Source organism: Macrobrachium nipponense, chromosome 25, assembly GCF_015104395.2.
Source record: "Macrobrachium nipponense isolate FS-2020 chromosome 25, ASM1510439v2, whole genome shotgun sequence".
NCBI classification, from domain to species: Eukaryota; Metazoa; Arthropoda; class Malacostraca; order Decapoda; family Palaemonidae; genus Macrobrachium; species Macrobrachium nipponense.
Genome location: NC_087214.1, coordinates 64,193,298 through 64,210,232, shown reverse-complemented (window position 1 = coordinate 64,210,232; position 16,935 = coordinate 64,193,298). Strand labels below are relative to the sequence as shown.

Below are 16,935 nucleotides of genomic sequence, written 5' to 3'. Positions count from 1 at the left end.
AATCTTGTATTACCTCAGCACCACTGTGGATGGGTCGGAAATGTTGCATGCAGCACATTTTCTGATTAGGTTTTGTGGATTGACTATGCTATACCAAACCTTACACAGTTTGCATGCTTTTGGCATTCTTTTTCCTAAGCATCAATTAGTATATTCACAAGATTCACCTTATTCATTTTCTTTGTCGGAATATGTTGGTTTATGTATATTTTCTTTATGAGTCTCTTGACCACTTGGATTTTATTTGGAACTTCTTCAATTATTTTCAAGATGTTTTCATTAGATTGTTCCAGTTTGAAGGATTATATCCTTCTAATATCTATGAATGCTTTTGTATCTTTTTGGTTAGGACTGTTGCTGATTTCATAGATGAGAAATGCCAGTTCCCTTCCTGCTACCTCATCGTATTGCGAATCTGCTAGACACGCCAAATTACGCCACCTTTTCCCGCAGTTGGAACTTACTGCATCTTGTTCTGATTTATAGTATTACACTTGATTAAACTAACTTAGAAGACGCTTATCCTACTATTTTCACACTAATCTTATCACCGATAGTTCACGAACACTTCTAGATATTTCTCAAATTCTAGTCGTATGTTAAACTTGTGATATCTGTTGATTATGTGACTTCATGCGGGTACGTCTCACCAAGCAAGATGGCTACTACGAGAGAGAGAGAGAAGGGAAATGATTTGTAGAGGAAAGTAGGAGAGAGAGAGAGTGGAGAAGGGAATGAATTGGTAGAGGAAAGGGTAAGAGAGGAAAGAGAGAGAGAGAGAGAAGGGAATGAATGTTAGAGGAAGTAGAGAAAGAGAAGAGAGGAGAGAGAGTGAGAAAGGGAATGAATTGTAAAGAAGGAAAGTAGGAGAGAGAAGAAGGAGAGAGAGAGAGTGAAAGGGAAATTGAATTGTAGAGGAAAGTAGAGTAGAGAAAGAGAGGAGAGAGAGAAGGGAATGAATTGTAAGGGAAGGAAAGTAGAAGGAGAGAAAGAGAGAGAGAGAGAGTGAGAAGGAAATGAATTGTAGATGAAAGTAGGAAAGAGAGAAAGAGAGAGAGGAGAGTGAGAAGGGAATAATTGTAGAGGAAAGTAGAGAAGGAAGCAGAGAGAGAGAGAGAGAAGGGAATGAATTGTAGAGGAAAGTAGAGAGAGAAAGAGGAGAGAGTGAGAAGGAATGAATTTGTAGAGGAAAGTAGAGAGAGAAAGAGAGAGAGAGAGAGTGGGAAGGGCATGAATTGTAGGGGAAAGTAGAGAAGGGAAGAAAGAGAGAGAGGAGAGTGAAGAAGGGAATTGAATTTGTAGAAGGAAAGTAGAGAAGAAAGAAAGAGAGAGAGTGAGGAAGGGAATGAATGTAAGAGGAAAGTAGAGAAGGGAAGAAAGAGAGAGAGAGAGGGAATGAATTGTAGAGGAAAGTAGAGAGAGAAGAGAGAGAGAGAGCAGGAATGAATTGTAGACGAAAGTAGAGAGAGAAAGAGAGAGAGAGAGAGAGAGAAGGGAATGATTGTAAGGAAAGTAGAGAGAGAAAGAGAGAGAGAGAGAGTGAGAAGGGGAATGAATTGGTAGGGGAAAGTAAGAGAGAGAGAGTGAGAAGGGAATGAATTGTAGGGGAAAGTAGAGAGAAAGAGAGAGAGAGTGAGAAGGGATGAATTGTAGGGAAAGTTAAAAGAGAGAGAGATGAGAAGGAATGAATTGTAGAGGAAAGTAGAGGAGAGACGAGAGAGAGAGTGAGAAGGATGAAGTGTAGGGGAAAGTAGAGAGAGAAAGAGAAGAGAGTGAGAAGGGAATGAATTGTAGGGAAAGTAAAGAGAGAGACAGAGTGAGAGGGAAATGAATTGGTAGAGGAAAGTCGAGCGAGAAAGAGAGAGAGATGAGAAGGGAATGAATTGTAGGGGAAAGTAGAGAGAGGAAAAAAAAAAAAGAGAGAAGAGTGGAAGGGAATGATTTAGAGGAAAGTAGAGAGAGAAAGAGAGAGAGAGTGCGAAGGGATGAATTGTAGAGGAAAGGAGAGGAAGAGAAAGAGAGAGAGAGTGAGAAGGGAATGATTGTAGAGGAAAGTAGAGAGAGAAAGAGAGAGAGAGAGAGAAGGGAAATGAATTGTAGAGGAAAGTAGAGAGAGAAAAGAGAGAGAGTGAGAAGGGAATGAATTGTAGAGGAGAGTAGGAGGAAAGAGAGCGAGAGTGAGAAGGGAAAGAATTTAGGGGAAGTAGAGAGAGAAAGAGAGAGAGAGTGAGAAGGGAATGACTTGTAGGGGAAAGTAAAAGAGCGAGAGAGTGAGAAGGGAATGGAAATTGTTAAGAAAGTGGAGAGAAAGAGAGAGAGTGGAGAAGGGAATGAATTGTAGGGGAAAGTAGAGAGAGAAAGAGGAGAGAGTGAGAAGGGAATGAATTGTAGAGGAAAGTAGAGAGAGAAAGAGAGAGAGGAGAGAGAGAAGGAATAATTGTAGAGGAAGTAGCGAGAGAAAGAGAGGAGAGAGAGAGTGAGAAGGGAATGAATTGTAGAGGAAAGTAGAGAGAGAAGAGAGAGAGAGAGAGTGAGAAGGGAATGAATTGTAGGGGGAGAATTAGAGAGAAAGAGAGAGAGAGAGAGTGAAAGGGAATGAAATTGTAGGGGAAAGTAGGAGAGAAGAGAGAGAGAGAGAGTGAGAAGGGATGAATGGTAGCGGAAAGAGAAGAGAAAGAGAGGAGAGTGAGAGGGAAATGAATTGTAGAGGAAGTAGAGAGAGAAAGAGAGAGAGAGAGAGAAGGGAATAATTTGTAGAGGAAAGTAGAGATGAGAAAGAGAGAAGAGTGAGAAGGGAATGAATTGGTAGAGGAAAGTAAGAGAGAAGAGAGAGAGAGTGAGAAGGGAATGAATTGTAGGGGAAAGAGAGAGAGAAAGAGAGAGAAGTGAGAAGGGAATGATTGTAGGGGGAAAGTAAAAAGAGAGAGAGAGTGAGAAGGGAAGGAATTGTAGAGGAAAGTAGAGAGAGAAAGAAGAGAGAGTGAGAAGGGGGAATGAATTGTATGGGAAAGTAGAGAGAGAAAGAGGGAGTGAGAAGGGATGATGTAGAGGGAAAGGAAAGTCGAGAGAGAAAGGGGAAGGAAGAGAGGAAAGAAGGAGAGAGAAAGTGAATTGAATGTAGAAGGGAAAGTTAAGAAGAGAGAAAGGCAAGAAGAGAGGAAAGTGAGAGGGATGAATGTTAGAGGAAGTAGAGAGAGAGAGAGAGAGAGTGAGAAGGGAATGATTGTAATTGAGAAGGTAGAGGAGAAAGAAAAAGAAGAGAGAGAGCGAGGAAGGAATGAATTGTAGAGGGAAAGTAGAGAGAGAAAAGAGAGAGAGAGATGAGAAGAGGGAATGAATGTTATGGGAAAGTAAAGAGAGGAAAGAAAGAGAGAGAAAAGAGAGTGAGAAGGGAATGAATGTAGAGAAACGATAAAGAAAGAAGAGAGCGAGAGAGAGATGAGAAGGGAATGAATTGTAGAGAAAGTAGAGAGAGAAAATAAGAGAGGAGAGTGAGAAGGGGAGGAATGTAGAAGGGAAAGTTAAGAAAGAGAGAGAGAGAGAGAAGGGAAATGAAATTGTAGGAGCAAGTAGAGAGAAGAAAGGGGAAAGAAGAGTGAGAAAGGGAATGAATTTGTAGAGAAAGAGGAGAGAAAGAGGGAGAGAAGAAGGAGAAGTGGGAAAGAATGAATGTTTAGGGGAAGAAAAGAGGGTAGAAGGAAGAAGAAAGAGGAAAAGAGAGAGAGAAAGAAGGGAATGATTGTAGGGAAAGAAAGTAGAGAAAGAGAGGGAAAGAAGAGGAGAGTGAGAGACTGAATTGTAGGGGAAAGGTAGGAGGGAAAGAGAGAGAGAGGGAGAAGGGAATGAATTGTTAGGGGATAAAAGAAGGAGGAGTGAGAAGGGAATGACTTGTTAGAGATAGAGAGAAGGGAAAGAAGAGAGGAAAGAAGTGAGAAGGGAATGATTGTAGAGTAAGAGGAAGAAAGAGAGAGAAAGAGTGGAAGATGATTGTAGAGGAAAGTAGAGAGAGAAGGGAGAGAGGAGGAAGGAAGAAAGGGAATGAATGTAGAGGGAAAGTTAGAAAAGAGAGAAGAGAAAGAAGAGGAGAGTGAGAAGGGAATGAATTGAGAGAAAGTAAAAGAGAGAAAGAGGAGAGAAGGGTGAAGTAGATGAATTGTAAGGGTAAAGTAGAGAGAGAAAAGAGAGAAGAGAGTGAGAAGGGAATGAATTTGTAAAGGGGAAAGTAGAGAGAGAAATAGAGACGAAGAGAGAGAGAGAAAGTTTCGAGTTAAAGAGAAAGAAAATTATTTTGAGAGGGAAAAGCAGAGGAAAAGCAGCTAAGATGTAGGAACAGTAGAGCGGGGAAAGAAAAGAGAGAGAGAGAGAAGGGAACGGGAATGAATTGTAAGAGGAAAGGTAGAGAAGAGAAAAGATAGAGAGAGTGAGAAGGGATGGAATGTAAGGGGAAAGGTAAGAGAGAGAAAAGAGAGAGAGTGAGAAAGGGAATGAATGTAAAGGGGAAAGTTAAAAGAGAGATAGTAAGTTGAAAGGGGAAAGAATGCATTGTAAGAGGAAAGGTAAGAGAAGAAGAAAGATAAGAAGGAGTGAGAAGGGAATGGAATTGTAAGGGAAAGGTAGAGAAGAGGAAATAGAAGGGAAGAAGAGGTGAGAAGGGAATGATTGTAAGGGGAAAGGGAAAAGTAAGAGAGGAAAAGAAAGAGGGAGAAATAGAAGGGAAGTTAGGGGAAAGACAGGGAAGGAGTTGTAGAGGAAAGGTAGAGAGAGAAAGAAGAGAGAAGAGAGTGAAGAAGGGATGATTGTAGAGGAAGTAGGAGAGAAGAAAGAGAGAGGAGAGTTGACAGGGAATGCTTGTAATTGGGAAAGTAGAGAGAGAAAGAGAGAGAGAGGTGAAGAAGGGAATGAATGTAAGAGGAAAAGGTGGAGAGAAAGAGAGAGAGAGAGAAGGGAAGGAAGAGAAAAGGTTGGCAGGGGAAGAGAAAGAAAAATTATTTGAAGAGAAAGCAGAGGAAAAGCAGCTAGATGTAAAGCAGAGAGAACTATTATAGAAAGTTGTGACGTAGAAAGTTGACTGAAGGAAAGGAGGTGTAGGGCCAGCAACTGCATCCCAAAAGCCTGGGCTGGAAATTAGACGGGAAAATATGGTTGACTTTCACATCCTGGGAACACGAAGTGTGGCACAGAATTCCAGATTTTAGAAGAGAAAGTGACGTAATTCCTTTTTTCATTTGATGATTAGTTTATGATAAGGTCGTTTATGAATGAAAGACTTGATCCCATAGTTTTTCAGTAGTTGATAAAACTATTAATTGTTTATAAATGATAAAACTACCCCTTGTTTATAAATGATAAAACTATTCATTTTCTATAAGTGATAAATCTATCCATTGCTTATAATTGATAAAACTATTCATTGTTTATAACTGATAAAACTATTCATTGTCTAAGTTATAAAACTATTCATTGTGTATAAGTGATAAAACTATCCATTGCTTATAATTAATAAAACTATTCATTTTTTATAACTGATAAAACTATTCATTGTCTAAGTTATAAAACTATTCATTGTGTATAAGTGATAAAACTATCCATTGCTTATAATTAATCAAAGCTATTCGTTGTTTATAATTGATAAAACTACCCATTGTTTATGAGTGATAAAACTATTCCATAGCTTATAATTGATAAAACTATCCATTCTTTATATGTGATAAAACTATTCATTTTCTATAAATGATAAAACTATCCATTTTTTATAATTGATAAAAGTACCCATGGTTTATAACTGATAAAACTATACATTATTTATAATTGATAAAACGATCCATTGTTTATAAGTGACAAAAGTATCCACTGTAATAAACTACCCATTGTTTATAACTGAGAAAACTACCCATTGTTTACAAGTGCCAAAACGACCCATTGTTTATAAGTGCCAAAACGACCCATTGTTTATAAGTGCCAAAACGACCCATTGTTTATAAGTGCCAAAACGACCCATTGTTTATAAGTGCCAAAACGACCCATTGTTTATAATTGCCAAAACGACCCATTGTTTATAAGTGCCAAAACGACCCATTGTTTATAAGTGCCAAAACGACCCGTCATAATTCGCTTCAATCTGCGAAGCGTGACTCCAATAAAACCAGGGTTATGAAAACATCAAAGGGAAGAACCGCTTCGTGGGGCTCCAGGGAGCAGCTGGAGTAGCAGAAGCCACTGGAACCCGAATTGGTCTGAAAGACACTTTCAAAAATTTCAAACGGTTCTGAAGAGACAATCTAGAGTTGAAAGCACTTTTGAGAGATAATGAAGATGTTAAGCTGGTGATCGAGATAGATTTCAAATGAGAATGTCCCTTCTCTAGAGATCTTGTGAATTGTTTTGCCTTCTGAATTCAAATTCTTGTTGAGAAAAGCTAAATGATTTCCGGTTTTTTTTTTTTTTTTTTTAATAAAAAATAAAAAAATCTGTTATTGAAAATATCAATTTTTTAATTTTTATAAAATTATATTTTCGTATATTTGTTTTAGTGACGTTTTTTTTTTTTGCTTTTAATGGAAATTGGACTTTTAAATTTATTTATCACGAGAAGGCCGACGGGTTTGGCAGCTGAATGCCACAGCCTTAAAAGAAGGCATACAATCCTCTTAAAGCCAGACCCTTGGAAAAACACAAGGAGAAATAGAATTCCAGAGCTTATTCCTAGTTTTGAGATTATTTACTGTTCTCAGTTTATATATATTTTATATGTGTCTTATATATATATATATATATATATATATATATATATATATATATACTCAGTATATATATTTTACATATATTTTATATATATTTTCAGTTTATATATATCTTTTCATGCTTCAAGAAAAATCATGGAATGCCAAATATACAAATTCCTACGATTCCAAAATTGTGAGATTGTGAGCTTTGGAACAATAATGAAGCGGACTTTGGAATTATTGAAAGAACATCATTATTGTACTTCGTAAGCATTTTTAGCATATTTTTCTTCTAACTTTTCAAAATAGTATTATGTCAGTTTTCCATATTATACTTGGAGCACTAATTTGGATCTCTCTCTCTCTCTCTCTCTCTCTCTCTCTCTCTCTCTCTCTCTCTCTCTCTCAACAGAGGTAGTTTCGCGCAGCCTCGCATTGCATAGACCAGGGCTGGTGTATGTACTGGGGGACATCGAGGTGGTCCGCCGTTGAGATCATGGAGGCGTGGACAAATTGCCGGCAGTTCAACTGCATCACGCCCATCGTCGAGCAGAGCGAGTACCACCTTTTCTGCAGGGGCAAGACCGAACTCTACCTGCCGGAGATGTACAACAAAATTGGTGAGGCGTGAGCTTTTTTTTTTTTCATTCAAGTTGGTTTCATTGTCATTTGCTACAGTGTATATATATATATATATATATATATATATATATATATATATATATATATATATGAACTGTTTCTGCAGTTATTGGCTACAAAATTGGGATTGACAACAAAATTAAGACACTTATTTTCATGAATTGTTCTTGACCGTTTCTGTAGTCATTTGCTACAACAATGAAATATACAGCAAAATTGGTAAGACTTTTATTTTTTTGATAGCTCAAATTGTTTTTGGCATTATTTTCGCCAAAAATTGGGATGTTCAGCATAATTGGTATGGTACTGGTATTCTTCTCTTGGCTGATTTTTCTTTCTTAATTCCTCTAACAGTTTTTTTTTTATGTTATTTGCTACAAAATTGGTAGTTACAGCAAAATAGGTATGACGGTTATTGTTTGGTCTGAATTGCTCTAACTTTCTGTAGTTATTTCCTACAAAATTGTAATTTACAACAAAATTGCTAAGACTTTTTTTTTATCTGAATTGCTCTGTTTTCATAGTTAATTGTAACAAAAGGGTCTTTCAGACCAAAATTGTAAGACCTTAATTTATTTTTCGTCTGAATTGCTCTAACTGTCTCCATAGTCATTCGCTAAAAGAAATTGTGTTATAAAACGAAATTGCCAAGACACATTTTTCCTTGTCTAGTCAGAATCACGACTAAATGCTTTCGTAGTTACAGCCAAAATTGGAAAGGTAGTTTGTAACAAAAATGGGTCAGTAGGTCATTAAGGAAACGCTGTTTTCGTTTGTCGTGTCCTGCAGAAATTGCAACGTCATTCGTAAAGATGAATGAACGAGAACCAAAAGCAGTTGCACAAAAGTAGTAAAAGGAAAACACAACGGAAATGATGAATGAAAATCTGACCACAAGTTCTTAATTGGAGGTCCTCTGTGCAGGTGTAGGCAACAGGTGTTTAACTGGTGGTCCTCTCTGCAGGTGTTGGGACAATGGCGTGGTCCCCGCTGGCCATAGGCCTAATTTCGAGCAAGATGGACGAGGGGATGCCAGTGTTCACCAGACAGTCGTTCAAGGTAAAGAGAATAATGAACGAGCTTCTTAACACCCTTAGTCATCATCGTCATTATCTCATCATTGTCATTATTATCATTTATTATCATTATATCCCGAGAAGTTTGCTTACTAACTTTTATAAAGTCATGTGGATCGGTTTTTCGAGAAAAAGTTAATTTATTTTACTTTTAACTCAGACTAAATAGCCCCCCCTTTTTTTTAATCGTAGTTAAATTTCATATTCGGATTTCAGTATGTTTCAGTATTTCTCAAATTTAAAAGGACTTGTTCGTTCATATATGTGTGTTGTTTTGATAGTTTTTCCTGTTTGTTTTTAGTTTTGTCTTTGCGATACCCAGCCGTAGTTGCTCGAGTTCTAATTTTTTTTATTTAAAAAAAATAAAAATTCTTAAATTTGTACTTAATCCTCTATTTATTATCTAAAACATTTAATAGTGTTTTTTTCATCTCCGTGACCATTTTTTTCTTTTTTTGCCAGACTATTAGAATTATTTTCGAGTTCTCTTTGTTTTGTTTTTTTTTCATTTTAAAAATTCAAATAAAAAACAAACCGTAAATTTCTGCTTAACCCTTCATATGTTATCTAAAACATTTAATAGTGTTTTTCCCCTCCGTGACTTATTTTTATTTATTTATTTTTTTTTTTTGACCAGATTCTTAGAATCTTTCATCAAAAATCTTGCCATAGATATGTTCCGTATGCCTTCCTTTATTCATTTTTTTATTTATACTAAAAACCTTCATTGACAACGTTCCTCCAACCATGAGATGACTAACCCACCTGTATCTTGGCCATTTTACACAGTATATATATCATAAATCATTGCTGTCGACGTCGAAGTATAAGTATATATATATATTTTTTTTCCACTTTCCTCTTTAATTTCCATCTATTATTGACAACGATCTGGTCGTAGGTTCGACGAGAGACCACAACAGATATTACGAAAAACAAACCAAAGTTCAATTCTTTGCGTTCTATGCCTGCGTTCTTCATTTGTCGCATGCCTGTCTTATGTCATGTCTGTCTGTCTGTCTGTCTGTCTGTGAATGACGCTGCTTTCTGTGTAGCATTTAGCTGTTTGTTGATGCTGTGAAAACCTCTTCAGTTTATATTTTTTTTAGATTATTATTTCAGTCTCCTTGAATGACATCAGATAAATATATATACTTTCTTAAATTATTGTTGTCCCCGTTTCGTATTTTGGTCATGCTTGCTTTTAAAATATATATATTTTTAAAATATATTAGCTTCTGCTTTCTTACCTTTTTTTCAGAGATGTATTTCTGTAGTTTTTTTATTATTATTATTCCTGGCACTAAGTACTAGCATGATGCCAAAGTTGATTCAAGATGTCACAGTTCCTCAGCCGTTGTAGTAGAGATTTTTGGCACTTAGCTTTTTTCTCCTACTATTGCATGGCATTCTCTCTCTCTCTCTCTCTCTCTCTCTCTCCTCTCTCTCTCTCTCTCTCTCTCTCTCTCTCCTCCGCCGTCTTTCGTTTTTATCTCTCTCCTTTCCTCTGTATTTCCTCAACCTTCCTATTCCTGCTCATGCCTCGACCTCTGCTACCTCTTACCTCTTACCTCTACCTCTACCTCTGCCTTCACCGTGGACAAGAAGGGGGTTGGGGGGGTGGGGGAGGGGGTGGTGGGTGGGTGGGTAGGGGAAGGATTCCTCTAAACGGTTTCACAGGGGAATGAAAATATTTTATACTAAATATTAACTCTTAACAAACAAACAAACAAAAACAAACAAAATGTCTTCGTTTACACTTCACAAACTTTCATCAATTTTCTTCTCGTTTGTGAAGGCTTTGATTGATTGATTGATTTATTTATTTATTATTGGTTTTGTTGCTTCTAAATGCGACTAACTTCAATTTTTTTTTATTTAGAAAAATTAGGAGAATTTGCTTGGCATTGCTTCAGCAGTGTGTCCGCCGCCCCCCTCACTGGTTAGGTTAACACTGGTTAGGTGAATTTTGGCGTCTTAGTTTATATATGTAGTGTCTGTCGTCTACGTGAAAAAGAAAATGGTCTAAGCAAACGCTTAGTTCAGTGAGATGTTATTTTTTGCGATTTTTTTCTCGATGTTATTTTCGTAAAAAAAATAAAGTGTTGGTCTTTGGGAGGTGTAACTTTCAAAAATTTTGGTTCTTTGGAAAGGTTTTAACTTCAAAATTATTTGGGTCTTGTGGGAGGTTTAACTTTCAAAAATTATTGGTCTTTGGGAGGTTTAACGGTAGAAAATTATTGGTCTTTTGGGGTTTAACTTTAGAAAATTATTAGTCTTTGGGAGGTTTAACTGTAGAAAATTATTGGTCTTTGGGAGGTTTAACTGTAGAAAATTATTGGTCTTTGGGAGGTTTAACTGTAGAAAATTATTGGTCTCTTGGGTTTAACTTTAGAAAATTATTGGTCTTTGGGAGGTTTAACTTTAGAAAATTATTGGTCTTTTGGGGGTTCAACTGTAGAAAATTATTGGTCTTTGGGAGGTTTAACTGTAGAAAATTATTTTGGTTTTTGGAGGTTTAACTGTAGAAAATTATTGGTCTTTGGGAGGTTTTAACTGTAGAAAAATTATTGGTCTTTTGGGGGTTTGGGGGTTTAACTGTAGAAAATTATGGTCTTTTGGGGTAACTTTCGGGGTTTTAAACTTTCAAAAAATTATTGGTCTTTTGGGGTTTGTTACTTTCATAAATTATTGGTCTTTGGGAGGTTTAACTTTCAAAAATTATTGGTCTTTGGGAGTTTTAACTTTCAAAAATTATTGGTCTTTGGGAGGTTTAACTTTAAAAAATTATTGGTCTTTGGGAGGTTTAACTTTCAAAAATTATTGGTCTTTGGGAGGTTTAACTTTAGAAAATTATTGGTCTTTTGGGGGTTTAACTGTAGAAAATTATTAGTCTTTGGGAGGTTTAACTTTCAAAAATTATTGGTCTTTGGGAGGTTTAACTTTAGAAAATTATTAGTCTTTTTGGAGGTTTAACTTTAAAAAATTATTGGTCTTTGGGAGGTTTAACTTTAGAAAATTATTGGTCTTTTGGGGGTTTAACTGTAGAAAATTATTAGTCTTTGGGAGGTTTAACTTTCAAAAATTATTGGTCTTTGGGAGGTTTAACTTTAGAAAATTATTAGTCTTTGGGAGGTTTAACTTTCAAAAATTATTGGTCTTTGGGAGGTTTAACTTTAGAAAATTATTGGTCTTTGGGAGGTTTAACTTTAGAAAATTATTAGTCTTTGGGAGGTTTAACTGTAGAAAATTATTGGTCTTTGGGAGGTTTAACTGTAGAATATTATTGGTCTTTGGGAGGTTTAACTGTAGAAAATTATGGGTCTTTTGGGGGTTTAACTTTAGAAAATTATTGGTCTTTGGGAGGTTTAACTGTAGAAAATTATTAGTCTTTGGGCAGGTGTTTAACTGTTTAGAAAATATTAGGTCTTTGGGAGGTTTAACTTTAGAAAATTAATTGGGCTTTGGGGAGGTAACTTTAGGGAAAATTTTGGTTTGGGAGGTTTAACTTTAGAAAATTATTGGTCTCTGGGAGGTTTGTTTACTTTCAGAAATTATTGGTCTTGGGAGGTTAACTTAGAAAATTATTGGTCTTTGGGAGGTTTAACTTTCAAATTCTTGTGGTTATTTGTTATGGTAATTTATATCTCAAACCGTGAGTGATAGTTTTGAATTTCAGTATTGGATTTTGTTTATTTTTTTCAATATTAGTTATATCTACCTTCAGTTTCAGTATTGGACTTCATTTTAAAAACAAAAGATATTAGTTATATCTATCTTAAGAGCTTGAAGGTTTATAAAATTGTTTTGAATTTCAGTTTTGGATTTCATATATAAAAAAAATATTAGTTATATCTACCTTGAAGATTTATAAAAAAAATAGTTTTGAATTTTAGTATTGTATTTTATTTAGAAATTTTTTTAGTTATATCTACCTTGAAGGTTTATAAAATAGATTTTAATTTTAGTATTGGATTTTATTTTTAAAAATATATTAGTTATATCTACCTTGAAGGTTTATAAAGTAGATTTTAATTTCAGTATTGGATTTTATTTTTAAAAATATATTAGTTATATCTACCTTGAAGGTTTATAAAATAGATTTTAATTTCAGTATTGGATTTTGTTTTTAAAAAAATAGTTATATCTACCTTGAAGGTTTATAAAATAGACTTTAATTTCAGTATTGGATTTTATTTTAAAAACAAAAGATATTAGTTATATCTACCTTGACTTGAAGGTTTATAAAATAGTTTTGAATTTCCAATATGGATTTGACGAGAAAAAATACAGATGCTTATATCAAACTTTTAAAAATATGACTTTAATTTGATAGTCGTCTGCGCCAATCTTTCCCATCGTCCAAAATCATTAAAGAAAAATTGGAACACTTTTGATTGATTTATTTTCATGCCAAGGTCGGTCTCGTGATGAATCTTATGAAAATCATAATTCTATCTGGGTTTCCCTTTTCCTAAATGTTGACCTGATATTGGTTCCCAATTTTTCTCACAAATTTTTCATAAGGAAGAGTTAAGGCTTTACTTTAATATGTTTGAAATACATACCATCTCTATTCTCATCATATATATATATATCTATATATATATATATATATATATATGTATACATGTATATATTAAAATTACGTTTTGCATCTAGTTAGGCAAACCCCACATTCTCTGAATATTTTAATTCAGGGAGTTTTTAGCCTCTTTGCAAAATAATAGAATACGCAAACTCGAAATTGATCTCAAGATAGGATGCGCTGTCCATCACTCTTGTGATGAGATTCTCAACCTATATTCATGTTTACAAAGTAAAAAACGATAAACGATTTTAAACAGACCTTTGATATTCATATGAATATTTAATATTACTGAAAAGTATAAAGTCAAGCGGATGCATTTTCATCTGTGATAAATCATATTTCCATCGCTGATGTTCATGTTATGTCGAAAATTTTCATTTGATCATTTTTTTTTATTTGTATGATAGAAAACGAGAGAAGTGTATAATGCCATTTTTTCGCAGTATTCGATTTTAAGCATCCGGTGTGGTGAGGATAAGGCAAAAATAGATACTACGTTGACTGGAAGATGTCTTGCAATGTTGCGATGTAAAATGGAAAAACTTTGACACCATGTTGACACCTACACAAAAAAATAAAGTACTAACTTTTGTAGTTCAAACGTATCACTTATTATTATTATTATTATTATTATTATTATTATTATTATTATTATTATTATATTATTATTACTTGAAGAGGAATTGACAGAACGTAGCCTTCATCGTTGTAAAATAATTTAAGGTAAGCTGTTAGTTTTTCGGTAGTTTTCGTTAGATACGAGAAGGCACCTCTCTCCGACATGTCCCCAACACGTCGACATATCCGCAGATGTCAGTACTATAGCACGCGCACGCACGCAAACTCACACACACACACAAACACGCACACACTTACACTTTGCATGATAACATCTCAGGCAAGGCGTCTGAATGCCGTGAGCGCCACACCAAGAGAGACTATTTCACACGATTCGGCCAGAAATGTAAACAATCGTTTATTTAACCCCGAAACACAAAGATGTCGGTGAAAAATAAAATAATAAGATGAATGTCTGTTGTGTGCGTCTGCGCATGCCTTTTTTTTTTTTTTTTTAATTTAATTTTTTTTTACCTCTCTTGGTCTGCTCTCTGTCTGTGTGTGTGTGTGTGTTTGCGTGTGTGAGAATATGAAATCTCAGTACACAGCCTGAGAAAATACTCCCATAAAAAAAAAAAATGCAAAATAGGTTTCGCGACACCTATGCTAGGTCATCTCTTGCTCTCCCCCCACCCCCCTACCCTACCCATACCCCAAATGGGGCATACAATCAGGACTTGAGGCAAATTGGGCAGCGTAAGTGGGTAAGAAAGACCAACAATAATTCGGCCCAAAGTACCAACACATTCACTGGTAAGAAATCAACATTATTAAGTAATCATTTTTCTTAGTAGCTTTGACCTTCAATGACGCTCATATATACATATATATATATATATATATATATATATTATATATATATATATATATATATATATATATATATATATATATATTTATATTTATATATTATATATTATATATATATATATATAGTATATAGTATATATATATATATAATATATATAGATATATGCTTGCGTTTCTCAAAGCTTTTAATATTGTTTCAGCATTAACATATTTTGTTTATTGAGAATTACGTCGTTTCTTCTTTTAATTCTTGACTTTAGAAACATTTAGTTTCATATTATTATTATTATTATTATTATTATTATTATTATTATTATTATTATTATTATTATTATTATTATTATTGTTTTCCAAAAAAAAACTATGCTAGGAATGTATAGACCTGACGCATCATTGATGCATTTAGCGGAATCAATAATTATGGTTTGATTTTTTTCTTCATTGCGTCACACTTATTTTGATCATAAAAACCTGAGAGATGAGATTAGTATATATATATACATATATATATATATATATATATATATATATATATATATATATACATATATATCCCTTTGTACATGACGAAATGCTTTTAGACCACAGTGTAAATACGACTACATTTCTCATCTCTCTCTCTCTCTCTCTCTCTCTCTCTCGCTCTCCTCTCTCTCTCTATATATATATATATATATCTATATATATATGATATAGTATATATATATATATATATATATAATGTGTGTGTATATACATACCTATTTTTTAACTATCGTACGATGTTCTGTACAAATCTCTCTCTCTCTCTCTCTCTCTCTCTCTCCTCTCTCTCTCTCTCTCTCTCTCTCTCTCTGTCTGAGCGTCGTGTCCTCTACTCACTTAGAACCACAAAATGTAATCTCTTAATCACTTTTTCGGTGTTTTTATTTTTTATTTTTTATAGAATTTTCTCCACTAGATGTGATTGTGTGTGTGTGCGTGTTTCACTGTGCATTATTGGAACCTGTACCGTGTTTTAGAAGCACCTGGATTTATCTCTCTTGTGAATCACAAAGCTAATGAAACTGGACGTGAATTTTTTTCACATATATATATAGTTTAAACTTTATTTACACTTGCATTGTTTCCTTCTATTTCGTAGACGCATTTTAGGAGTTTCGAAACACATCCCCCCCCTTAATTTTTTTATTTTAGTATTTTGCTTTTGCTAATTTTTTTTATGTCGATTTTTTTTATATATTTTTTGGTTGATCTTTGAATCCCAGGCCAGTAAGAACTGACTTGTGAAAAAGGATTACAGGGTCTAAGTTGTAGACTGGTGGGAGTTTGAATTCATCATCAAATTCATTTTGTAGATCAAAATGAATTTGATGATGACATGAGTTTTTCTTTGAACTTTGTATAAGGCCCTGCACTTAGGCCTTTAAATTCGTTTTGAAATTATCATGCTTTTATACAAAGCAACTCTTTCATCATAAAAATAATCATTTGTCAAATAAATAGGGGACTCAAGTCATAATCTCTCTCTCTCTCTCTCTCTCTCTCTCTTCTCTCTCTCTCTCTCTCCTGTATCAAACTTAGGATGGGTAGAGGCTTTATCTGACGCTTGGTTATTTATAAAAAAAAAAATAAGGTAAACTCCTGCTTATTTGTCAATGTTATTTATTGGAGAAGTCATCTGGAAACTAAATGACATCAGTATGCAAAATTCTCATGCAACATAACGTTGCAAAACTTGTACGAAATCCATTTTTAGACATACTTTATGTCAGGAATAGATTAATGTTTATTCTTATATAGTCTATTTCCCGTTCCTTTCATAGACATGCGCATTTATACGTACATTGATTATTTTTATATACTAAGAAAGCTTACAGTAATGACATACTACCATAGTGTTATCAATAATATTTACTCGACCTTCAACAACTGAACATTTATCCGTTCTATCGTAATTTGGACAACAGAGTTGAGACTAGGCCTTCAAAAATTGAAAAATGTATCCGTTCTATCGTCATTTGGACAGGAAAGTGTATCATGGATTGAAGTTTTAAAATACCTCCGACCAAAACAGTTTTACCTTCGACCTTTTATGTGTAGGTTACTCTTATCCCCGCAATTCATGTGTTTTTTGTTTTAGCGCCAATAAATGAAGACTTTCTTTGTTTTTGATATTGACAAACACAACTGAACCCCGACAAATAAGAGCTGCTAAACTTCACGATGCTACGGACACGATTCATCTAGAACAGATAAGTTGACTTCACTTTGGCTACAAGGAAGACAGTGACTTTATGTGCATCCCTGACAGATACTACTGCCATTGTCTTTGCTTTTGACGCTGGCTCGCACTATACTAGTAGATTCACATCACCCATGCATCTGATGTCTAGGCCAGAACCTTACGACGACGCTCCAGATTGGCTGTTGATAAGCCAATCACAGGGCTGGAAACTCTCCTCAGTCTCTCTCGAGAGAATTCACATTGGCAGGA

At 34.7% G+C, this 16,935-nt stretch overlaps 1 protein-coding gene across 1 annotated transcript in view; it reads left to right on the top strand.

The window, feature by feature from the left end:
* LOC135199467 (voltage-gated potassium channel subunit beta-2-like) overlaps positions 1-16,935 on the top strand; it is a 250,409-nt gene that overhangs the window by 205,397 nt on the left and 28,077 nt on the right. Inside the window, exons 7-8 of the mRNA XM_064227554.1 lie at positions 7,141-7,342; positions 8,329-8,423. Coding sequence (XP_064083624.1) covers positions 7,141-7,342; positions 8,329-8,423 — 297 coding nt within the window. The remainder of the gene's footprint in view (positions 1-7,140; positions 7,343-8,328; positions 8,424-16,935) is intronic.